The 27,578-nt window shown below is 33.0% G+C and overlaps 2 protein-coding genes across 2 annotated transcripts in view; both read right to left on the minus strand.

Annotated features, from left to right (window-relative positions):
* Nucleotides 1-27,578, minus strand: part of LOC106135694 (dopamine D2-like receptor) — an 81,598-nt gene that overhangs the window by 13,706 nt on the left and 40,314 nt on the right. The window lies entirely within an intron of this gene.
* Nucleotides 918-6,993, minus strand: LOC132902542 (uncharacterized). Its single transcript, XM_060948159.1, has 6 exons — nt 6,972-6,993; nt 4,328-4,996; nt 3,738-3,937; nt 3,104-3,314; nt 2,228-2,809; nt 918-1,183 (listed from the first exon to the last, which is right to left on the minus strand). Exons 1-6 carry the CDS (start codon nt 6,991-6,993, stop codon nt 918-920), a joined length of 1,950 nt encoding a protein of 649 aa, XP_060804142.1.

The following is a 27,578-nucleotide window of genomic DNA, read 5'->3' on the forward strand; positions in this document are numbered from 1 at the left end:
ATATATTATTAGTAATATAGCTTATTTATATATCAGAATAACATAAAAGCTACAACTTAAACAAACCGTGGGCATTTGCGGTAAAGCATAATCATTAATACGCCTAAGAATACCAATAAAAGAAGCCAAAATTAAAGTGTGCTGGACGATTTTTTGCACAAAATCCGATTTCAAACAACAACAAATCGCAATACCTACGCCCAATTTCTAAAAACTTCGATTATGACGAAATTTTGATTTTTCAGAAAATTTTCACGAGAATGCGGACGAAACACTTTGCAAAATTTATTGATCAAATAGGTATGTATAGAACTATGGAGAAACTACCATTTAGTATTTTAATAAAGATCCCTATTATGCCTTGAAACTCCCGACTTCGGCAGCAGAATTTGCATTTCCGAAGTATAAGACAGGGGGATATATTACTGGATGCTTATTTACATAACAACTTCATATTGCTTGAAGAATCGGGAATTGTATTTGTTGTGAAATATAATCTGCTCTGTTGTCCTATTTTGATAACTGTAAAATCATTATCTCATAAAATAACGATATATTAGCTTTAATGTTTAATAAAAAAACAAAGATATGTAGGTCGGATTTTTTTTATTTTTGCGGACACGTGATCAAAACTTATAACCAAAATATTTTTTAAAAACACACTAATAAACAGATTTTATAAAAAAATTAATGACTAATTATTTTTCATCAGAATTTTTATTAAAAAAGAGTACAACGTGCTCATTTCTTGTTTAGGTCACAATCAAATTAATTATACATTTTGAAGAAATCCCAAACTGAAATACCCAGTGACCTGGTCCAAAACTTCATAATATATAAAATAAATAAATAAAATCACCTTTTTATTAAAATTTACTTCCTAGACAAATTAACTAACTAAATAAAAATAAAAAAAACTAAAAACTCTGATTCAATTCGTCTTGCCCCACAGATATTTCCTTTAATAATCGTTGTTGCTCTGCAGACTGCGAACTCCTCAAACTAGACACTCCCCAAGTCTTGCACCTCCTCAATGGAGGTCTACCTCTGATCTTCCCCTCAAACTTATGCCGCTTGTGGTTCAGAGGACTTAATTCCGGATCAGACATTTCATGGCATTTCCTCTTTGATGCTGACGATGAAGTAGAATCATTAGTGCTGGATTTGTAAGGAGTCGTTATTGCTGAAAATAAGTTAACTTTGGTCAGTTGATAATTTATAGAAAGTAAGTCTGTTAGCTTCTTCACAAGTAGGTAAGTTCAGGAAATAAAAATAAAAAATATACATATAATTAATTCTATTTAAACATTAAGTCTGCCTATTGTTCTCTAAAAAATTAAAATGTAAATAATTTATAAAGAATAAATAAATAAATATAATGGAAATAATAACACATTGCAGCATACTTATAATATAGATATTTTTCAATTCATTTAGTTTCAATAGTTTTAGTACAAATCTGCAACCAACAATATGGGAAAGCAAAATAAATTATCTGTATTTATAACACTAAAAGAATAGAAATATATTATTTTAAAAAGATAAATCATAAAATAAATTAAGCACATCTTTTTAGAGTCATTACTTTCTTTTCCTTGACCTGATCTTTTGAGAGATTCGCTGCGAAATTACTGAAACAGCGGGCATTTGGTCGAGTTATTTTCTAATCTAATTCATATTTGCGAGAAAGGCCTTAGAGCGAAATGATTTCGCAATTGAAACAGGGAGAGGTACTTTTGAATAGAAAAATGCAATATTGCTGAACTTGAAAGCAAAGAGAATTTTTCTATTTGCGTCGAGTGTCATATTGTCCTTTTTATTCTCGTCAAAATTAAAGTTTTTTAATCTCTAAAAATCTAGATAGGTAAAAAAATAACAGCCAAGTATTAGATACAGAAATCTGATCTTCTTATCTTAATGGTATTTGCATAAGCTTTGTTTTTATTCTAAATTCAGTCTACGCAACGAATAAACGATTTTAAGATAAAAATTTAACAGTTTTAAATATACATATGTATGTAGAAAAAATGTCTGTTCTTTATGTCAAGACCTTTAAAATTAGTATAGATAATATTAAAATTCAAAAGCAATCACGGCCTTTCTTGTATCTAGTCAATTATTTATATAATTAATTTCTTTGCGAAAGATCATAATTGAATTTTATTTACCCGCATCTTATATCCGGCTGATATCATTCTTCATTAATAAAAGTGCTGAAAATACCCACCGAAATTAGTCCCTTGGTCTCCCCAGAATACATTTTTCACAGCTTTAGCGACGCTCGACCAAATGTTCTCTTTATTGTGTCCCAAGTCTCTGTCAATTTCACTTATTCCCTCATCAAGGGCTTCTCCCTCATCGAGTCTTTTGACGCTAACTTTTTTCTTTGTTATAACAAATTTAAATTGAATTTCAGTTTCGTCTTCATTGGACCTTAGGACGGAGGATAAGCAATGTTGCAAAGATCCAGCAATATTAGTGGTCAGAGCAGATATTGCATTGTTGATATTAGGCTGTACGGGTGAGTCCACGCACGTCTTGAATAATTCATTTGATTCCTTTGAGTAGTTTTCTGTATCTACGATAGGGCTATCTTCTTTGAAATTTATTGCTCTGGCTGGCATGTTAGCATGGTCACCCACGGGTGGCGTGCTTTCGAGGGATTTCTCCTTGGGAGGGTGAACTGGTGTTCGCGCCAAAGTAAACCCTTTGTTCTCGAAACGATTTATGAGTGCTTGAAAGCGGGGATTGTGAACGAATCTAGGTTTCTGAGGCCCTGGCGTAAGCATGCGCTTAGGTTTTCGGTAAACTGAAAAAATAAAACTAGTTACTCTCAAATGTAAGAATAACACATATTAAAGTTTAAAAATATTAAATAAAATTATTCCAAGCCTTTTGTCATACTATTTTACCTGAAAAAATAAGTAAGGTATTTAATTAAAGTATCATAGCAGCATAAAGAAAACAGCCAAATGCTTGGTTTTGGTATGTAAATCTATTTTATAGTAAAATTAAATAATTTTTCTGACCAAATTAATGGAAAGTGCCACAACTTTTCATTCATAGATTGTTACAATACAATGAAAATACTTAAAATTCCAACCTCTCTTAACTCTTGGTTGCTGCTCAAATATGGTATCTTCCGCAAATTTCACTTTCTTAGTTTTCACAGACGAGGCTTCCGTATTATTCATAGAATCTTGGAAAGTAACTTGCTTTTCCGAGCTATCTTGACTGCCGAGTCGAATGCGACTTCCAGTAACAATGATGCTCTTAAGTTTCGGAAGCACATTTTCAGGCTCCGGCTTGGATGGCTAAATGGAAATAAAGTAAAGAAAGTTATGATGAAGAAAATAAAAACATTATTCAATTTAAAATTTAGATTTTACATAATGCATAAAAATTATCTCAGCAAATAGTATTTAGACGTAAGTTTATAATTTTTTTTTATTTAAACACATGGAATAAAATAAATAAGCTTTGTCAAATTCTGAAATCTAATATGAACAATTCATATAGTTTAATTGGAGAGAGAATTTTCGGATATTTTTACAGTTAGTAGTTTTGAGAATTTTTAATACACTAAGATCTCTCTCTCTAATTTTTGCGTGCTCCTAGCTGCATAAAATGCTTTGTGGTTCGCATTGTTATTTATAATTAAGTAGATACTCTTAAGTTTAAGCATCATCATCTGACATGACATGGATACACTAGATGTCAGCAATAAAAAAAAATACCTCATTATTGGTATTTTGAGCTGGGCTATCAGCATTCTCAATCTCTGAGAGTGGAGAGTCAGCTCCTTGACCAGTAAACATGGACCATCCGCTATTGGCAGGGTGTGTAGGTGTACTCGTTGTTACAGCTTGTGCTAACTTCAATAAATTTGGCTGTATGTGAGACGTCGGCGTAGTAATCTCCTTTTGTTTTTCGGGATCTAATGTCACACAAAAGTATCAAAATTATGTAATACCATATTGTAAGTGGCTGGTTAAGGTGCCCGACTAAAAAAGGGCAATGCACAGGTTTAATTACATTGAGACCATATACCAATTCTAAGTTATTTTGTTTGATTGATGATGACCGCCACTGTAATTTGTACTAAACCATTAATTATATGTCACACTTTCTTTAATTGCACGCAAGATTACTATAACAAAATTTCATGTGGGCAAAGTCGAAGCGAAATAACTAGTTATTAATTTATAACTTGATTGTCCACTATATGGCAAATTTGTAACAATTAAATAAAATTTAATAGTTTTATTAAATGACGACTGAAAGAAAACGATGACAAAGAAATTGTAAAAGGTGAAACAATACTCACTAGACAAATTATTATCGGTCCTCAATGGTGAAGCTTTACTATTAATTGGTGATGCATCATAATCAGGATCATCAATAGTTTCATCGTATTCTTCTACTACTTTTTGCCTCATCAAACTATAAAATTTCTTAGCATGGGGTGTTGCAATCCTTTGTCGTTTTAGTTTTGGTGTCTTAGGAGCTGATTTAGGATGGGGTGTTTGTTGGCCTTTTGATTTTTCTTCTTCACTTTCACTCGATTCATAATCCACTATATGATTTTTTCTAACAATAGGTGTTATAACAGCCGTTTTGCTACTTTTATTGACAGATATAATTCCCTCTATGTTACTTGTATCATTCTTTGTCTTTTCGTATATAGAATCGAATTTTTCATCCACCAAACTTTTACTAGGCTCTTGGTCGTTGGGAACTAATTCAGATATGCTTGTACATTTATCTATTTCAACGAAATCGTTCATTTTCTTGAAAATTTTGTTGCACTTTTTGCACTGCAATGGTGAATGTTCTTCTGTTAAATGTTTCAGGAATGCGTCGTTCAATTCTTCCGGTTTGCAGAGATATCGCTTGCCTCTGCATATGGGGCAATCAAACAACAGACCGTGAGCGTTGCTCTCGTGTTTCCATCGGCACTGACTGCAGCAAAATACTGATTGACAAACTATACAAACTGCCTGTAAAATAAATTAAGCTCGAATTTAATGAAATACCGTAAACATTTTATTTAACAAAAAGCTTTTCAGCGTTTGGCACAGACTGATAATTTGTCTAGAAGAAATTTAATAAACAACTTGGCAAACATTTATTTTCTCCAAACTGTCACGTGTATGTATATTAAACGAAGTCTGGAGCACATCCATCTAAATCTACATTGAAATACGTTAAAATTACAGAGTTTCTAAATCCATTTTAATACAATTTCGATAATACCCACGAAGCGGTTCTCAATCGGATTAAATAGGATTTTTTTTCGTGCAAAGCAATGGATTGAACTCATTCGTTACGTTGACAGCAATTACAGGGGTTGGTACCTATGGGCGTATCAAATTATCGAGGATAATGCCAAAGCCGTGAACCAATTATGCTTGTCAAAAACAGGCCTTCGGGTTATTACATTGCCTAAACTAATTAAAATATAGTAAACCGTAAAAATAAGTTAAAACTTTAAACTCAGCTTTAAAAGTAAAAAAAATATCACCCGTTTAGTAAGATAAATAAACGTTTAACATAGACACCTAACATACAATTTTTTTTTATTATTTCCTTTCCCGTGGGATTCTTATAAATCCTCTTACCCTTCCCTATTCTCATCAAGGAACATAAATGCCATTATTTAGCATCATACTCGCAACTCGTAAGCCAGTTGTTTCATATGCATAAACTGTAGTCATAATCACTTTGGCAATCATCAAGTTAAAATTTTCTGTGAGAAATGTATGTCAGAAATTTTCAGTATTATGGTGGTTACTTTACGTAATTTTATGACTAAAGCATTGGGGAGAAAAACATTCAAAGACAAGTCATGACACACGATACCTTTAAGCGAGATAAAAGAAAAAAATAAACCGTAACTTATTTCAACGTACGACAACAACTTCGCTATAATTCAACACAAATGTGAGAACTGAGGAAATACACTTATGTACAGGGAAAAAGGGACTGTGGGCGCAATTCTGACATTCCTTGCACGCGGCAGCCGTGGCAAAAAGCGAAAACGTGTTTCTGGCCAACCGCATTACGACTTCACTCGAGTACACTGGCGGTGAAAGAAACTTATACAATCAGCTGTAACCGAATTCTATGTTTATCCGACAGGGAATTTAAGCGAAGTTTATGATTTTTATACAGTAAAGTAAAGATTTTGCAGAACTTAAAATTTTGATAATTGTAGCTCTAGGCGAACCTAAGACTTTTTCTGGAGAGGCGAGGATTAATGCCAGGAGAATGATGTATGAGACCTATTTTTACGATTCCATGATATTGAATCATTTAGTGTCATATGCAGCTTTGCTGAGCGAGCCATACTTTTCATCAGATGTAACTTTTATTAAGGAAAAAGTGATTATTGATCATCGTATAGGTACAACTCGATAACTATTGTTCCCAATAAAAAGCTACACTTGACATTGAGTGACACAAATATCATTCCCTTTTTATTTATTTAAATCATAAACAGAGCTAAAAGCACTTAAGCAGATTTGCATTAAAAGTTCTGCTCAGTTTTATCTACTCTAACCAACAACGTTTTTTTATTCTAAAGTACCATGTGGTTTCCAGTACTTTAGAATAGAACCACTCCGTATCTTTCCCATGGATATCGTAGAAGACGACTAAGTGATAGGCTTAGGATACCTTTTGTAGGCGATGGCCTAGTAACCTGTCACTATTTTAATCTTAATTGTATCATAAGCCTCTCCGTCTTTTCAAAACTGCTGGCTATGTCTACCCCGCAAGGGAAATAGACGTAATTATATGTATGTATGTATGACCTGACCAGACATATATCGAACCCGGGACCTCAAATCAGAGGTTAATCAGAGGAAACTATGTAACCACTGCACCATAAAAGTCAACACTTAAACGCGTGATCTAATAAAATGATTAATCAATTTAATAGTGAGATAACAAATAAAAAAAAATAGTACTTACATCAGGCGATGGCTTCATTTTCAATTTGTGACATATTCTAACACAAATTATCACATTTATAGACAAATATTTACATGGAAACTAAAATTCTTCAACAAAGAGACGACGCAACTATCTAGGCTGTTAAAAAACAAGCCGTCAAATAATATTAGTTCTACCCTCACTCCAAAAATAACTCTTTCTATTTTTATGTCGGCAATGGAATCAAAACTGTGCAGTTTTCATTGGATATATTGTTATTTTCTATGGACTAGTAATAAAATATTCAACTGTATTAAAAATCCACTTACACAATACTCAGTTAAAATTTGTTCTAAAGTTATTCTTGTATGTTATTTAATTTGAATGGTTACAAAAAAGTTGTAATTTTTTAGATGACAACATTTTTGTATTTTATGAACTAGAAAAAATAAACTTATATGCCATTCGATCCAATACGGCTTAGGTTCCCTTGTAAAGGTTGTGGTGGTCAGACCGAAGTTGCTTTGTGCATAACTCACCCAATCCAGGATCCACGGTCAAAGATGCCTTTGAACGTGGATCCTGGAGGAGTATCCAGGGCGACCCGGGCTCTAGGGGTTAAAGCCAGGACGAAGAAACTTATTTGCTATTTAATCATGTAAATACTTCTATGTATCGTTCGTCGGACGTATTTAGAAGCAGTACTGTGAAAAATGCATTTGGGTAGGCTGTTTTTATTTGAATCACAGTATATTTTTTCACGTGTCGTAAAAATATAAAAAAGTAAATATAGATACGCCAAAAAATACAGAATCATCGCCAATATGCAAATGAATTCGTATAAGGCCGCTGTTACTCCAAGCCAAACCAAGATTTCCGAGTAAAAGTTTAATTACGTAAAAGTCAACCAAGGGAGACGCTTATGAACTTAGTTAGGCTATGAGCTACCATCCTGTTACTACCACTGAATCTCAAATTACATTACATCCTACCAAATGTGGCCTTCGAGTCTTGTGATTGTGTGTGCCAGCTGCTTCTCTTCCCATTCCGTTCCCTTCCTCTGAAATCGTCGTAAAAGTCAATAAGGTAAAGCCCATTAAACTAGAGATTCTTCTTTTAGGTGATGGGCTATTCACTCACAACCTGACACTATTTGAATCTCAATTTCTCATACAGTCATAAAGTAATACAGCTAAACGTGGCCGTGGCGTGGTTCTGTCTATCCCGTAAAGATTAATACGTGATTATATGTATGTATGTATATGTTTATACTTGCGTACTTACACATCAAAGTAGCATTAAATTTTAAAAACGTATGATAGGCGATCGCTTCTATATTGCTTTTAAAAAACCTTCAGGCGCGATGGGTATTCTAGCCTCTAAACTACTACTAAAAAATTGATTAAATTTTTATCTTTTTTTTTTGTCAAGTATAAAAATACCTATCGTTTTGCTAGTTTATTACACTTATCTCGAACTCACTTTTGTGTTGACTCTGCATGAATTAAGAGTTAAACTTGACTTACGATCTGTGTGATTAATTAAAAAAAAAAACATGACAGCTACATAATATAACTAAAACTCATTAACAATATGTACCAAAAGTATAATTCTCTTTTACAATCTGACCAAAAAGAGGAAACGGTGAGCGTTTAAAATTCCCAAATCAGTGGCCAGGGACGGCGCCAGCGCGGTAATTCGCAAATTAGATAAAATGTTGATGTAAAGCCAGCGCCCCACTCGGGAGCCATTTCTGGCCATGTTGGACAATACCACCAATATCAACTTGATCTCGGTGATATACTGCATTTTTATGTTGGATTTATGACAATGTTTTTGATTTACTACACCGTGGTAAAAAATATGTTGTTTTTAGTTAATGTAAAAGAAATGTATAAGATATATTTCAATTTGCATCTTATATTATGTAAAAACGTATTTAAGTTTATATTAAGATATTTGCATTCATGTTATGTAAGATTTTATTGAAACACGATTGTCGTTCTTATTTTATCATTTCAAAGCAAAAAAGAAGATTAGTATTTCTTTTACAAATAAAATACACTTTTTAATCCAACTTAATTTTAAATGCATTTTTTATTTAAATATTTGCAGTCGCCTGTGGTCACTGCAAATATTACTACGACTATCATTCTTACTTCATATATTTTCAGCGCAAAAATGAAACAATTTTAATTTTTTTTTTTGCGTTTTTTTTATAGTAAAGTCCTTAGCTCATACAAACAACAAGTTCCAAGGAACTTTATGTACATAAAATTACATTTGCAATAACAATTTTATAATAATAATTTACCCAAAACTTAAATTATTGAAAGCATTCACAAAATAATTAGTTTTCATGTTGTTTAAGTAAATTTTAATTAAGTTCTCGGTTATTGTTTCACGATTGTTGCAAAATTTGCATTTAATTCAAAACCCGAATCACCGGGCTTTCTATGAATGTCTATTTATTTATTAATTTATTCTTTATTGTAACAATTACAGTTTGTAAAGTACAATAGGCGGACTTAATGCTAATAGCATTATCTATCGTTGGGTTAAGCAGAGAAGCTTTGTGTGTCGATATTATTCTACGAAAAAAAAAAATGATAATTGTGTAACTTTTGAGGGTATAACAGTAAAAATTATAACCCATTTAAAGTATACAGTAGGTACTGAAACTATCAATTTAAAAAACCTTTATATAGCTTATACCCATTATTTCTAAGTATCCCATAAACTATTTCCCAAATTAACTTGAAATCCAGATTATTGAAGAAACACTTAATTCTTTCTTTTTTTAGAAAAAAACTTGAAACAAGTCTTACTATTATAACTTACTACTAGATGATAATTCATAGTCGACCTTTCAGAGATTAGGCGGTTCAGCTTTGTGTAGTGACTTATAACAAATGTCATAAAGGTAAAATATTAGTTTAATGGTAATATTATGTTAATAGCTTGCTAATAGGTGTAAAGTTTCCAATTCTGATTAATGGCCGCGAACAAATTAGCTTCATTGCAAATTCGGGATAATACGGGATGAAATTATACCATAATTGATAGTGTTGAATAACATTTATCTTTTAATTGCATGTAACGCTATCAATTTAAGTGGCTAATATTAAATCATTTTACTTAACAAAAACCAAACGGGTAACCAATTTTATCTACTAGCTTTTACTATTGGCTCCGCCCGCGCTTAACTTATATTGCGATTATAACCCTTCAGGTTGATATTTCCATCTTCTCCATCTTAATCTATATTTTACCTTGTAGAATAAATATATTTATTTTATATTTCATCAAAATCGGGAATAAGGGATAGGCTTACAAACTTGGATTCATTTTAGGCGATGGGCTAGCAACCTGTCACTATTTGAATCTAAATTCTATCATTAAGCCAAATAGATGAACGTGGCCATTCAGTCTTTTCAAGACTGTTTGCTCTGTCTGCCCCGCAAGGGATATAGACGTGACCATATGTATGTACCAAAATCAGCCGAACGATTAAGCATGAAAGCGTAACAGGCATGCACATTCAATGTGTAGTCAATAAAAGAACTAAAGTGTTACCTGGGATTCTAAACAAAAATTGAGAGAGAAGAATGAAAATAAATATTAATTTAGTACATATTAGAATCATTAGTTTATGAATTAACTAGCTGTGCCCGCGACTTCGTCCGCGTGGAATAGTTATTTGGGCATCATATTTATTTTTGCTAACATCCTCCTCGGCATCAATTTGGCGGTCACGCGTATTAGAAATAACGCTGATTCGCCGTATTAAATGTTTCGCTGCAAATTGCTTATAACGACTATATCTCAAAACCTATTCGTCTGATTTATATACTGTAAATGGCAATTTAAATCTACATGAAAAGCCGAAAGTAATAAACATATTTATTTGGATAAGGATTATTACTGAATTAAAGAAAATTGGTTTCAAAATAAATTATGTTTATAATGAAAAAAAAATCTTAAAAAATGAACATAAAAGTGGTTATTGTAAGTAAACCTTAAGAGATAGATATATGCTCTCGCGGACTTTTTTGTGGCAAAAAATGAGTACTTCACATCTTTAGTACATTGTTTTACTATATCTTTGTTGGTTTGCGCAGCGTTCGCGTGGAAAGCTCGCAGATGGCCGACTCATTCAACTTTCACCTGCATTGTTGACGTTTCCCGTAGGAAATCCGGGATAAAATGTAGCCTATAGCCTTCCTCGATAAATTGACTATCTAACAGTGAAAGAATTATTCAAATCGGTTCAGTAGTTTCTGAGATTAGCGCGTTTAAACAAACAAACAAACAAACAAACAAAACAAACTCTTCAGCTTTATAATATTAGTATAGATAAAATTTCAGACTGTACGGTACTAAGAGGTGGATATATGTATAATCGTCACAACTAGTTCATACATAAACATACATAGTAAACAAGGAAGTTTAATATATACGATTCAACACAAATCCATTTACACAAAATTGTTTTGGACAGGTGTCACATCTGTAGAGGTAATTCGAGCATTTCGAGCAAACATTTCCATAATAAAGTTATATTTTGCTTGCAATGCATGCCTATTGTGAGGATACTTGCTTGGTTTAAAGATCTTAAAATTATAGACTTGTAGTAGAAACCACTGTATTCGTTAATTGAATTATTAGTAAGTTCTTTCTTTATTATTCGTTAAATAATTTATTTATACGCATGCCGTTTGGTTCCCGGCACAAATATAAAAAAGAATAGGACTACTCCATCTCATTCCCCGTGGATGTCGTAAGAGGCGACTAAGGGATAGGCTTTTAAACTTGGGATTCTTAATTTAGGCGATGGGCTAAAATATAAATAAATAATATAAATCTCAATTCTATCATAAAGCCAAACAGCTGAATGTGGCCTGTCGGTCTCTTCAGGACTGTTGGCCCTGTCTACCCCGCAAGGGATATAGACGTAAATATATAGGTATGTAAAAAATAAATCACTTGCCCATACAATTTTTGCAGTTAGCCGACATCCATGTCGAAAACGTGACCAAGGGATAGGCTTGTAAACTATGGATGGGCTTGCAACTTGTCACTTTTTGAATCTCAATTAGCTGAACGCAACGTAGCCTATCACTCTTTTCAAGACTGTTGGCTTTGTCTACCCCGTAAGGGAATAGACGTGATTATATGTATGTATTTAATAATAAATGAAATGTCGAAATTTACTAAACTTGGATTGTGGACATTTGTACATAAAAATCTCTTTATTTATTGTTTCGTTCAGAAAATATATACAATGATAAATCAAAATTCAAAACCAGATCTAAAGTACCTTCTTGTAAGTAAACGTGAATAACAAAAGCTTCTATTTCCCATTCATAGTTCAAATATTTGCTTTTGACTGTAGAAGGAACAGAATGTTCAAACATAACACATTATTTGTAAATCCTGTAGTCATTCTTACACTACACAATTCGCTAGGAGAATTAAATTGTAATACCGTAGTCGGTAAGCATAAATAATTGTCGACTACAGAAACCTTTTTCTTTTTGTTTTAATATGTAATATAATGCATACAAACCTTCCTCTGGAATCGTGCTATCTTTTAAAAGAAACTGCATCAAAATTTGTTGTGTAGTTTTTAAGATCTGAACGTAGATGCATAGGGATAGACGCGGGAAGCGACTTTGCTTTATACTATGTAGTGAGTTGTAAAGCTGGATCCAGACAATAATTCACCTTTGTACCTACCTACCATAACCTGTGTGTTTTTTTCTTTTTCTTATGGTGCAATAAAAAGTTTCTCTATCTATTGGATTTGGAACGAAGAAAAAGTTTGGAAGCGTGTTCGGTACAGTGCGGTGGTACCAACATTGTTTCGAAATGAACACAGGATGCTCCTATCTACCGCGACTCAGATTGTTACGAAGATATTTATATGCGTCCAGAGTTATTGCGACGTTAATACGATACGAAGGTACGGTAAGGACAAAAGAACATATCTGGACCTAGCTTTACAAAACGTAATGCGATGCATTGCGATTGTGCATAGCGCCTTATATTTGGCGCTACTAATACTAACTTCCATTTGATTAATTGACTAGGACAAATAAGAATATAATGGTTATTAATATATCTGAGTACTAATCAACGCATTATTTGCTTTAGATATAAACGTACGTTTAAACCACCTGTTGCCATGGCAACCTGTTGGTTGTTTCAAATCTCATTTATTATTTTGCAGGTTCTCCGAGTGATTTCCTTGAAAGCCTGCGAGGTGGCTTGAAGATAGCGTGAAGTTGCTGCTGGTCGTTTTATTTGCATACAAAATGTTTACCTGATTACGTTTAAGTTAGTGAAGTGAGCAGTATCGTAAAACTAGTTCTACTAGAAGTAATATACTTTTCCAAGTTTCTCATTGAACTGAAAACGTGTCTTTGAAGATTTACTCAAAGAGCTATTTTAATAAATGGTGTAAGTAAGTAAATACTATCTTGTTCACTAGTGATCCGCCCCGGGTTCGTACGGTATTTTTTTTTTCAAACAGAAACAAAATCCGCTTACAAATTTCCGACATTAGCGCATGCATGTCTGTCTACACAGAGAGAATATATGTAGTGATAGTGATTATAAAGGCACATTAAAATTTGAAACTATAGAACGAAGGGGGAATATCATATGACATATATTGTTTTTGGTAATTCTAGTGGTGCTAGTCATAAATAAAAGGTATAATAAATATTCAACTTTCAATCTTAACCTTTTACGGCTAGTCAGAGCCAACAGTCTGGAAAAGTACTGACTGAAAGGCTATGTTAAGCTGGATTTAAGACAATTGGATAAATATACATTTTCTCAAAAAATCTCTTCGGGTAATTATTCATTTTATCTTACTAGAGATTTGCTGTAACACGAATCTGCATAATGAGGTTATGATAACATTTGAATGTGAGATGGACTCGAGTTACATATCACATACGGTTGTATGGCCCGAGTTAACAGGGCATGTAAGTCAATTAGACGACCCTAATTCTGATTAGGCAGCACTTAGATTCAGAGGCGAGAGCGGAATATTATTAAATACTCGCTGTTACCCGCGACTTACTTCGCATAAAAGTTCACTGAATCTCAGTACAATTAAAGCTTACCCTGTGAGGGATGGCAGTAGAAATTTTTGTATACCAGTTTTTAATTGGATTAAGTCCATATTTGTCAAATATGTATCTGGAAGACTTGGACTTAAGGGCCGCATTCAAATGAAAGCAATCATTTTTGAGTTTACGAATATAAACATACAGAAAGACATACAGACAAAAATTTCTGTAAACATCATTTTTGGCTTTTGTTATCCTCTATATTGATTTTTAGATATCTTTCAAGTACAGACATTGATAACTTATACTTATTATTTAATTATATGTATGGAAATATGAACAGAGTGTGGATCTGCACCTTAAGGCTTCTGTAATACAATTTGTTTCTTCTATTAGGCAAGAGATTTACACAAAAAGTAAAGAAAGAAGGCTATAGCAGAGGGTAATGGTGACAGGTCAAATGCTAACCGTTGCTTGAAAAGTGACTTCGATATTTATTCGGACAAACTGATATTTCGCTTTACAGATACCCAAAAGCCAAGGCAAAATAAGTAAATGAGTTTTCTCAAAATCTTTGTCAGTAATTTGAAACCAACATCAAATCCAATTAAATATGTTAATTACTTTCATACATTCATTAGGGGTGTTTTTGGATACGATGAAGTTTCTTTCGCAAAAAGATGAATTTACTTAACAATACGGGTGACGTATGGGATTTCGAAATGAGGTCGCTTAATTAATGAAGAGAGCTCTAACCGTGTTTCGAATCAAATAGAAAGTTATGGCTCCTGAAAACGGGAAAACATGGAACATAATGACGCCTTTTAATGAAAATTTGTGCTTTGTATTAGGAAGTGTGGTAGATGTTTTGATCATAATTAATAATGTGTGATAAAAAACCGTATATTCAGACAGAAATGTTTAATTAAATGGTGTGATAACATTATTTTAAGAGTTTTTAATAAAGGTTGATGTTAGCCGGCCGATAAAATCAACATTAAAAAATCCTGAATATTGGATTAATGAGGACATAAAAGTGCAAGAAAAATCCATCAATTCCAAGGTGGATTCTAGTTGATGTAGGAATCATTTCGTAGCACTAAAAAGCTGCCAGTATAGCATTGACTTCTCGTAGTCTTTTTCAAATTAAGTTAAAAATTAAAATAAAACTTCTTTTAGAATATAAAATGCTTTTTCCCTAATATTTTTCCTTTATACCGAAGTTTCTGTGATAGTAAAACATTACAAGTAGTTTTAAAATATCTTTTACAATGCAGCTTTTCTATTAAACAGTAAACGTTTCTCAATCGTTCAAGCTGGCTGGTCTCAACATTCGATTCTCGGCCTTTCTCAAGGCGCCTTTTGTCGGAATTCTTTTGAGTATTTCAAAGAATCTTTATCTTTTGCTGGACGTGACGTTTTAAAGGCTTTGAATAAAGCTAATCAAAGTTTTTGTTGTTTTAGTTAAGAGACTGATGCTGTTGTGTAAAATTGTTTGCGGAAAATTGGACAGCAATTTACTTAATATTATAAGCATTTTCGCGGCTATCACTCCTTTAATTAAATTTAAAGAAAAAGTTCGGTTATTAAAAAAATTGTCTTTGTTTTGTGAGAAAAGCTGCGGGTAAAAGCTATACAAATATAAAAATGTCTCTATCTCTTACTGGGTATATAGAGCCAATACTTCCAAGACTCCAGCTGAAATATGAATAAAAATAAACAACCAACTCCCTAAAAGAAGTAACAAAAGGGAAGGTTTGATATCCTCTCCAACATGGCCATACTTCACTCAGAAGACAGGCTAAAAGATAACGCCTTTCGATACGAAAGGCACAAACGAAAGTTTTTTGCAGATACGAGTAGGTATAGGGACCTTATTCTTTTAGCTCTTTTAAACTAGCTTGACGACTCCTTTGGAAACAAAACAAGAAAGATATTAAATTAAAATTAATAATTAATTTAAAAAAATATCCACCGTCCCATAAGTACTTTACTCCTTAAACTACGAGGACCCCTTGATAATTACGAAAAACGAAAAAAAGAATTGGAAATGATTAAAACGATTAAAATATAAAATGTTTTTTTTTCATATATATAGTGTTATCTTGAACGAGTATACCATTCAATCCAATATAGGACCTGCATTGATCCCTGTGTTTAAAACTAATTTATATTAAATCACAAAGCTTTAGCTAACCCCAAAGTACCTATTTTCGAGATTGTGTAACGGAATGCTAACTCAACGATACTGTATTATAGAAAGAAATTATATACATAACACTCGTATTTTTTTTTGGTTGGTTGATGTTTTAATAGTCTTCTTTATGTAACCAAAGGCGATGATATTTTAAAAACACCTACCATTCCCCAATTTAATTAAAAACTCCGAATCCAAAATTTAAATTGGCTAAGCGCTAATTACTTGGATTTAAATAAATAAGCAATAAGGAAGGTGGCACTTTTTATACCGTAGCCATTTCGAGAATGTTGGAGCCTCTTAGAATACGGCAGCAAAATTTACGAGCGAACCCATTAATTTATTACTGTTACAAATGAACTGGATTTAGAAAATTCTTATTTTCTCCTGAGATAGGTACCCATTTTAGTTAAGTCATGAATATATTTCGATTGTCATAAGTTTTAATAAATCAATTCTGAAGCAGTCAAATTGTATTCGTCTCTTAATTTCAGTTAACAATTTTTTTTTATCCTATACGTTACTGTGCTTTCTCCATGCCCTCTTTGCCGGGAGGGGTAGGCAGAGACTACATCTTGTCAGTTGCCACGATGCCTGTATACTTCTTTCGATTCGACCACATTCATTATTTTTTTAGGCTTATATATTTTTCAATATTTGGCTTACAATAAAACCAGAAATCTAAACTTCCAATACCGTTATTTAAAAAAAAAAAACCTTCGTACTCTCATTAATAAGCTCAAAGTATTTTTCGTTATCCAGAAACTTGCAACGCGTCGTGACCGCACGAACTTCAGAACTTTGCAGGAAGCTAACTTCTCCAAGCTTTGTAAAATTTAAATCGTACGTCTAAACTTGAAGTAATTTACTTTGAATTTTTGGACTTGAAAACAAATGTTTCAGAAAAACTCAGGTATGTACCTGAAAGAGCTTGTTTTTGAACAAATTGGAAAAAAGCCATAAGCATGCGTTTGTTTGTTTCAACTAATATTATGTTCGTACATAATTTATGCCGTAATCTTCCCGGTGTAAGATTTGGTCGCATCCTCACGGGTCTGTAGAGGAGTCTATTGGCTATAAGACGGATGCATTGCTTCTGTCTCATCATAGATTTTTATTTATTATATTACGAGTTGTTGACTTCATCTCCTGACCACTGCTAACATTGGCATGTAAATAATGCTTTCAAATAGATAATGATGTTATCCACCATCCAAAATGACAAAATATTGCATGCAAATTGTATCTTTTAATTTCATCACACCCAATATCCAGTTAATAACAAGAAACTCGATAATATAACTAATAATTATACAAACAAAGCGAAAACGACAATAGGAATGACAAATACCTAAAAAGTTACCCTTATCACCCGCTGTCATCCACATAATACCGGCCGCGATCGTATTAATTATTAAATAAACCGGAACATTGGAGGTACGGCAATGTCAAAATATTAATTGCTCGTATAAAATAATTAATCATTCATTAATTCTCAAATGAATTGTGAGCAGATATCAATCCGTCAAAGGGTTTATCCTTTAAAACCTTTTAAATACCTTGTTTAGTCTCTTTAAAATCGAAAATGTTTTGATCTTGACAACTTGCGTTTACGTACGTTTAAGTACAGACGATTTTGAAGTGACTGTTAATCTTTTATATTTACACATTCTTCTTTCCACTTTGCCTAGTCTTTAGGATCTTTAGTACTAAGAATACGTGCATTTGATAGTTTAGGACTTCCATTATCCAGATTAGCACTTTCATTATCTTTAACGACATCAAGCCTGCCTTGCTAAGGGCAGTTACTAGGAATTCTTACAAATCTTTCTTACAACTTTGTAACCCGTCCTAATATAAGTTGTTTCGAACTTATTTTACTTTGACCTTAATGAACTAAGTAAGTTTCAATAAGGCACAATGTGTAGGACTTTCTTAACGTCTGTTGTCTGGACCAAACCTAATATGAATGAAGCTTTAGTATTAAAATAGAACATTGGAGTGTATTAATCGTTATATCAATATTTATGAGATGTTCTTATTTTTTTATCTCCAGATATTATAAGTCTGTCACTCCTCCTGGAAAGAGGCATGATTTTATGTATTTTATTTATGTTAAACAAAAATATTAGAGAAATAGTAAGCGACTAAAAGCATCCTTCGAAAAGGGTTTTGTTCCACCTCCGCATATAGCACGTGATTTAATATTATCGCTTTGGCGATAAAAACCGGGCTTTAAGCGTTTTACGTTCTGTTTATTTCACTGCTCACAAGAAATTTAATTAGAAAATACCTTGTTTTTGTTATTACAGATAGTGTGTTTTGCTTCATAAACTGTTTAATGCGTAGTACCTTGGTAGTAGATAAGATATAATTATTGTAGGAAGCAAGAGATTCTGTTCTTGAAATATGTTAAAATGTCCAAGGATTCTTCTTCCTTCTTCTTTTTGCGACTAAATTTAGCTTCGAATACACTCATCGCTTGGCCAAAAGAGCCCAGGGTCCTTCTATGACCACGATCCAGGAGACCACTTCGTCCTCATTCAGGCAATAGTCTAAATGTCACTCATCCGACCCATAAAAGCTTGAATCATAATTGTCGTAGTCAATATAAACTCAAATGCATAAACAGCAATCAAGCTTCAAAAACCTACGCAATTCGTATATACGTTTATAACATGACACTCAGGAGATGAGATACCAGGTGTCAAGATACCAAAATATACAGTAACGACGACGTAAATTGGTCAATTTATTGAACGACTCCCTTTACTCGATTTTTTTCCCTGTGTAGGTTTCGTTGTATTGAAGTAAGATGAAACTAGGGTCTATTAGGTTTACGAGTCTGCTTTTGCTAACGAGTTTAAGTGGACATTAATTACAGATCTGAAGACGAGTATTGTGTTAAAGACCAACTCGGGAAATATCTGTTACTATTCCATACAATTATTGTTCTCCTGGCGTCTTATTTAATCTTAGTTGCGTCGCCATCTCCCTGGGTATAAGAACGAGAGGTGCACCTATGACCACGGTCTTAGATTATGGTTAGTTTATATTGCATGAAGAGAAATCAGACTAGAAGAATGACTTTGTATTTCGGACGATATTTCACGACTAAATTTATCTGCTCAATGCAAGAGCAACATTAATAAAATACTGATTCAGTAGCAATCTGTAAAAGATTTCCATTTTCGCAGCTAAACTTAGTTAAAAATGGCATTAATTATAATAGCCCAGGGACTGGGGATTCATTCCGTTTTTTCTTGTAGAAAATGATTGTAATTTGCGAGCGTCGAGACGATTATTATCAAGGAATTCTGTAAACAAACATTATTTTATCATTATCTCGATAATTTCTTTGGAATGGAAAATTTTATATATAAAATGCAAGAAAAATTGCTGTTTTGTATCAGATTTTTAAGCTGATTTTTTTTTTATTAAATATTTAACGTGATTAAGAGATTAGGCATATTTATATAGTGCAGCTTTTACCATAGTCCAAAATGGGTTAGGATCTCCTGCAGGTGAAAATATTTTACTTATCCAATCCAAGATCATCTGCAAAAGCATACACCGGGCTCATGTTAAAATAATACTAGTACAAAATTTTACATAAGGTTCCCTGCTTGAGACATTTTTCTTGGAGTGTTAGTAATATCATTTTATCCATACATGTAGAAGACTTCTCTTCCTATAATTTTATCTACATCAGTGTTAGCCACTATGGCATAAGAAAATTAACAATGCAAATATGAATTTTCAGCACAAACTGTTTAAGCATGAATTTCTTTGTATTTTGGTAAGTTATGCCCGCCCACGCCACTAGCACTGCTTGTTCAATATTTTTCAAACGTCAGCGTTCTAGCCGATATTTTAGGCAAAACATGGTCTACATCGTAGATTCTAATTAACCTTACGAAATTGTAGTGTCAACCCGGGGAATGAAATATGGTGCAATTAGCGACCTTTTGCTTTTCGGGACCGAAGCTTCGTTTTATGGAAATTTTCAAAATGGTCTCCTCAAATAAAATGAAAATAGACCACCTCATTTCAGTTGACGGTCGATTAAGTTGATTTCGTTACTACGTACATTTATTATAACAAATTGGGCACATTTTTCATTTTCATCGAATTAGGCAAGCGTTGGTTATTTGTAGATCACGAATTAAATAACAAAGTATTCATCAAAGGATTGTTTTATAACAAGGAAACAAATTAGCTTCTCGAAAACTTTGCTTGTTTAAAAAGTAAAAGGATTAAGTTAGTTATTTGTGGATTAAACTTCAAAAATTAGGGGAGAGTTTCCTTTAATTGATCATGATATTTTTGTATCTTGATTTGAACGTGTATTTTGCTTTTATTTGATAGACACAGACTCAAATAAATAATTAATGATTGAACTGATCCACCGATCCCGGGTTCGATACCCAGTCAGATTGTAAAGTAACTTTTTTGAGTATCGTTGAATAAGTATCCTTTAGTACAAGTCTGATCACTCTCTACTTACTTTGACTAGTTCAATCCGTGTGATTTTACTGGTACATATTTTTTTAATATTCACATATAATAAAGCCTAACGAATAATCAAAATTATATAATCTCCAATACATTTCTTCATTTCTTATTATCACATGTTAACTACCTACAAAATAAACCATGAAGATGTTCTTTACCAACCCTATGGTATTCCGCAGACTAAAATTCCACTCCACACTGTCAGGCAGGCATCCGCCCGTAAAAGCTGTCATTCAATGATCACTGTTCATTGAACAATACATTTGTATGGGGGATAGTATCTACAACTTTCTAAACAAGGTAATGAAAACAAGAAAAGTCAATGGTGTTTACACATTGACCCAAATCTTTTGTTCCAATTTTTTTTCAAGCAAAACACATAAACATCGGCGAGGCCGGTGGAGGAAATTAATATCGGAAGCGGTAGTACATGTCGTAGCATTTTATTCTCGGTTGGGAATTTCGGGAGGGAATATTCCCGGCTATGGGTATTAGGGTGAGGTGCATTGAAAAAAATTGAGGAACAAACAAAGAGACGATTGATAGTATCTAACTACTTAGCACACCAATATGTTGCAAAAGCTGAAAATAAAATGAACCATTTAGAACATACAGACATTGTACCTTTTACCCGGAGAGGTACGCAGTGACAACAGCGACTTGGCACCGAATCAGGCATTAGTACTTACTTATCAACAATATTTTCATGCAAGCTCGTCAATTTAGAGTACTCTTGACCTGACTTATCACGAGAACCCACATTGATATATATACCTAACTACTCGTACCTACCTTCGTATAAGCTCCTTCCAAACTTCTCATTAACTCTTAATTTAAAAGCATCTCCACATTAAATGTTATTAAGACACAAACATCAACGACGGTCCTATAATATCACGGTGTTTCTCTAAGTTGAAACCGTAATTAACAATTTTAATGATAATTAAATCTCCATTATTTACGTGTGCAGACCACACAGCCGCAGATTCATTATGACTGTGTTTACTCTTCACAATAAATAAAAGCTGACCCAACACACCCGACCCACGAAATTACTTAGTTTTATTTGAATTGTTCACAACTAAAGTCTGTCCAAAAATCCAGGGTTGTGCCGGCATTTCTGTTTTAATGTTTGACTTGCTCTGTTTTATTTGTTGAACTGTACTATTTTTAGGTATTCCGCCAAAAATAAAATAAATATACCTCTACTTCTACCTGGCTATAGTCTCGGTTGCATCCTCACCACTCAGGAGAGGAGCCCGGGGTAAGCTCTTGACCATGGATCCTAGATTGGGTGATTCAGGTTTTTACACGAATCCTCCCATCTGACCTCCGCTACCTTTGCAGGGGAACTTAACCCATATTGGATCATATGGTTACACATTCAGTAGCCCGAATGTGCAGGTTTCCTCACAATATTTCCCTCACCGTAGATACCTACGTTAAAAAATATTCCTATCAGTAGTAAAAAATACACATTAAAAATATTCCTATCAGTCCAAAATGATAGTTTCAGTTGGTAAGTTTAGTTTGTCAAAGTGTAAACATAGAAATTGTCCAACATAGGATTGTGGTCATATCATCATCATCGGACCACGGACTTCTCTAAAGAGAAGCGAGAAGCGGGGACGAAGAAGCGAAGACCGGAATTATTGCCGGGAGTATAACGTTATTACATAAAATTAGATAAAAGTAAATTTGAGGCTTGTATTATTGGATAAGAACACGACATTGGATACTTGTTTTCTTGACCTTTTTTCCATGGTATTTTTGTTTTACGCGGCAGAAGCCCCAAATGTATTATAAATCAGATAGTAGACATATAATCTTACTCCACCTTTAGTTAAATTATATATGCGTGTCTACATTATTGTCTCGTAATCGTCACGTTTGACACCTACGCTACACGGATATTACCTCGAATACATGAATGTTCAATTAATTGAATAAACACCGAAATGCCTTCACCGTATGTTTAATTGATATATTATATAGTTAAGCGTTGGTATTTAAGGTGAAACAATTGTGGATATTTCTTGAATTCAGATAACCTAATCTGTTTAATATAAACGCAAACGTGATTAACTGACTGATTTATCAATGAGTATAGCCCAAACATTTAACCGCAGGACTAATTTGTATATTTTTTTCTTATATATAATCATTGTCTGAGATTATTTATTTGGTTTGGTTTTGGTTTTTGGTTCCCCTTGTAACAAGGTCACAGAGGTCAGGTATTGTACACATACTCTGTTTATGATCTCACTAATCCACTTCTGGAAGACGACGTTAACCTTAACAGAAGCTAACGAAAGAAAGATTAAAAATACTGTACTTTACACCAGAATGTGCACCGATCTGTCACACACTAACTTCAACTTAATTTGCAATGCTTCAAAAACTATTTTTTTCAAAAGATTACAAAAATCACATCCATTTCTTTCAGACTTATTATATTTCCTCAATCTATTTTTAAGCACACCTAGAATCGCATCAGAGCAATTCAAGATCCAGATCTTAGCAACATCAACACACCCCCTCATTTGCTTAATGTGAGTAGACGCAATTTACCCCCCTCCCGACACCCTCAAGGTAAAAGCACTCTCTTGCGCCATATTATTGCGATATGAAAAAAGATGCATCTCGGAGATGCATCGAGATTTTATGCAATTACACTATACAATACGTTATTAATAGTTACCAGCACAGCTTTTTGTTTGTTTGTTTGTCCCTTTTATCTTTATTGCACAGAAATTTACATAGTTAAAAAATAAATTATTCACTTGGGCTGGCGGACTTATTCCATAAAGGAATCGCTTCCAGTTAACCATTTTTCTAACTATCAGACTTAAATGTATAGATAACTTGTATAATACCATGGAAATTTTATTCAATAAGGAAAAAGTAATTTTTCTTTTTCGGCAAAGCCTGGTTATTATACATTCTAGGTATATTGTTTAAGGATACCTCAAAATATACTAACATTATTATAAAAATGGTGTATCGTATTAATGTTTCCATTTACTTCATTGTCCTTGAGGTAAAGCTACCAAAAAGTATAAATAACATCGTAAATACTTTCAATTCAGAACAAGAACCAACAAGTAATGAAATAAGCAATGTTCAAGCTACTTGATTAATTACTGTAGAATTGCTATACTACAGCAAACTTAGAAACAACAGAATGGAACAATACGATGAAAGTTTAACATCTGTTGCTATAAATAATGGTGCAGATAATATAAAAACTGGTGGAATTGAAGCAAAAGCCGGCATAACAAATGATCAAGATGATTGCGCAGAATGCATGACAGAGATGTTTGATATTCCATTTATCATTATAATCATTCATCTGATTCATTCGCTACACTCGAAGTCACTTACGTAAACCTTTGAGAATGATAAATTAGGGAAAATATGTAAGTGATTTTATTACTATGATAAATTGAGGTTTGTATGCTGGATTAACCTTTTTTTTTAAATTTAGTACTTCTATCATAGTCATACGAATCTACTTCGTTATAACAAAGAATGGACATTAAAAAAATAATTTGTTAAATCAAATTAACAGTGTTTCGTTATGCATACAAGTATCAAAAAATCATTTTTTGCATTTACTTTTTGGGTCTTGTTTTATTTTTTATTGATTGATTGATTGCAAAATTTTAGCAAAGTCAGTGGTTTACGGGTAACTTTATGTCGATGAGTTTCTATCATATTTTTGTATTAAAAAACAGCAGTCTGTTTTTAAACTCTTAACTACATAAAACACAAATATTGATACAAACCTTATTTTTGCGGTCATACATCATCAAATAAGTAAATATTTTATATAACAAATGAACTACAAAAATTGTATATTGCATCATTAACTTCCCCTGCATCATTTGCTATCGAATCCATCAAAATTACTAATATTCTTATCATTCAACTACCGTCGAATAAAACTTACTTAGGGATCTATATAAATACAATTTATATGAAATAGTGAACTGACAATTCCAGAGACCTCGCATTGGACCGGAATACTAAGTAAGCATGGAACTTTTGGAACTCACTAGTAAAACTGATTCAAATCGTTTTTGTAGTCATTGTTTTACCCTTGTGCCGTGTGGTTCCAGGCACCAAAAGAAAAAAGAATAGGACTACCTCATCTCTTTTCCATGAATGTTATAATAGGCTTATATACTTGGGATTATTTTTAAAAGCGATGGGCTACCAACCTGTCACTATTTGAATCTCAATTCTATCATTACGCCAAACAGCTGAATGTGGCCTATCAGTCTTGTCAAGACTTGCGGATCTGTCTATCCCGCAAGGGACAATATAGACGTGATTATGTATATGAACTGACATTTCCAGAGATCCAGCATTGGACCCGAATACCAAGTAAGCATGAAACTTTCGGGTCTCACTGATAAAACTATTTTCAATCGTTTTTGTTGTCATTGCGTTACCCTGAACTGATGAGCTTGTATGAAGAGAGTAATGAATATCGATGAATGCAAGAGAAGTGTGCAGAGATCGTGACAATGAAAAAGATAGTTTCTATCTACGTCTTCGACAAAGAGGCATGATTAATTTAATATAAATTTAATGTAGCTTGAATGTAGCATGAAAGCAGAATAAATGCAGTGGAAATGAGAGCGTTAAGGAGTATGATGGGTGTGAAATTGAGTGACAGGATAAGGAACAGCGTGATAAGGGAATGTTGTGATGTGAAAGAAGATGTAGTTACAGGAATAGAAAAGGGTATGTTAAGATGGTTCGGTCATGTGGAGAGGATGAATGAAAGCAGGTTGACTAAGCAGATATACAAGGAGAGTGTGGAGGGAAAGGTCGGAGTGGGAAGACCTAGACGAACGTATCTTGATCAAATTAAGGACGTCCTGGTAAAGGGTCAGGTCAAAAGTACCCGAAACCGCCGAGCTTGTATGAAGAGAGTTATGAATGTGGACGAAGCGAAAGAAGTATGCAGAGATCGTGGCAAGTGGAAAGAGGTAGTCTCTGCCTACCCCTCCGGGAAAGAGGCGTGATTTTATGTATGTATGTATGTATGTATGTAGCTTTTGTTGGTGGGGTTAAGTTAAGCATTAGTTTCTTCTCAATTTTTCATGTTACAATGACTTCACGATGTAATAAATCTTGTAATCTATCTACTTTAAATTTGATTATTATTTCTAACTTTTAGTAAGTTTAACAATCAGATTATGTTTGTATAGTTCGTAGTAACTTAATCTTTTAAAAATAAAAAGTATATTTTGACAATGAAATCTAGTTAATTAAAGAAATATATGAGAAAAAGTAAATTAAATTTAGAAATCAAATTGTTCTTCAAAGTTGAAAAGCCGTATCGTATAAATCGGAATAATGCTTACACATTATACGTGAACTATTTTGCACTCCAGTACAAGGCCCGTTAATCCAATTACCTTAAGACGAAGCACTGCAGTCCGAATCGAATTGGTCGAGATTCGAATACCAATCGAGGCTATTAGGTGATTTGAGTGTTAGGACAATGGTTGAACTGCCTGAATTGCTGTGTTGCTGATGAAGAAAGATCTTCATTTGAACGTAAAATACAAAATTCAACAAATTGTTTCTTTTGTCCTATGCTTTTCTTTCATTTCCGTCAATAAGACGCTTTTTCACCGATTTATTATGATTTTAGTAAAGGCTTGTAATAATACAAAATTTTCATTTAGAATAACATTAAAAAGTTAAAGGTAAAAAAACCTTTGCGAATGATAGCAATTTAAGAAATTGGTTGTGTCAAAAAAAAACCAATTTATATATATTTTTTTTATTAATATTTATACCTTATTATTTAATAACAAACTTATCCTGAAAAACGAGTTTTGTTAAAGAATTTGTTTGTTAGAATCGGGAAAAACGTTAGTTACAATTGGTTATTAGCAATTCCAATGTTATTGCTAATAACCAATTGATACAAAGTGTAAATTGAAGTGCCTTTCTTATTTGGTTTTTAATTCTGCCAATTGCAAATAAAGACGCGATTAAACAGAAAATTTTATCTGTGAAACTTATTTGCATTTAAACGATTTTAATATTCTGATCTGTGTTAATACCTGTCTTATCTGACTTCGGGGGAACCCATATAAGTTTTCAAGACCTTTTTGGCTACCAACCGCCTGCCTTATCTGGACTTTTTGGGCAAGTTGCCAAAACTATCATGTGCACGCTCCTTTATTATTTAAACACTAGGGATTTTCAACCAACTAAAACTTCAAGACTATTTTTTATGAAAACAATTTATCATAAACTCTTCGTTCTAAATGGTTTCGCTTTGGAAGATTTCAAGATAGCTTGTTACTTTTTATCTTATATGTTTTGTAATATAAAACTAAAGTAATATATATTATGCTGTGGATGTATGTATGTAAAATATATTGATGGTAAAATTATTTTTTGTTTTTAATAATATAAGTGGAAGAGACCTGTCGTCAAAATCTACCCACTACTTAAATAAAATAAAAAAATTACTACATAACAATACTTCACTGTAGATCATGTTTGGATACAACGGCCAGTATTCTTAAAAAAACACATTAATTATCTATTTGTTCTAAAATCAACTTGAAATTTTATCGCATTATCAGTGAATTTACGGCGTGTTTCCACTGCTGCGTCGGCACTAAAACCGGGCCGATATTTACGGCAACCACTAAACGCCGATCCCGGAATAATTTACTATCGACTCGGTCGCAATTCGTCGCCTTTTATATTTATTATTTACGGTTCATGCCGACATTGAATGCTAGATGTAAAGAAACGACACTCATGTTAATATAACAATTAAGTATCATTTGATTATAATAAACTACATG

This window comes from Amyelois transitella, chromosome 15, assembly GCF_032362555.1.
Source record: "Amyelois transitella isolate CPQ chromosome 15, ilAmyTran1.1, whole genome shotgun sequence".
NCBI classification, from domain to species: domain Eukaryota; kingdom Metazoa; phylum Arthropoda; class Insecta; order Lepidoptera; family Pyralidae; genus Amyelois; species Amyelois transitella.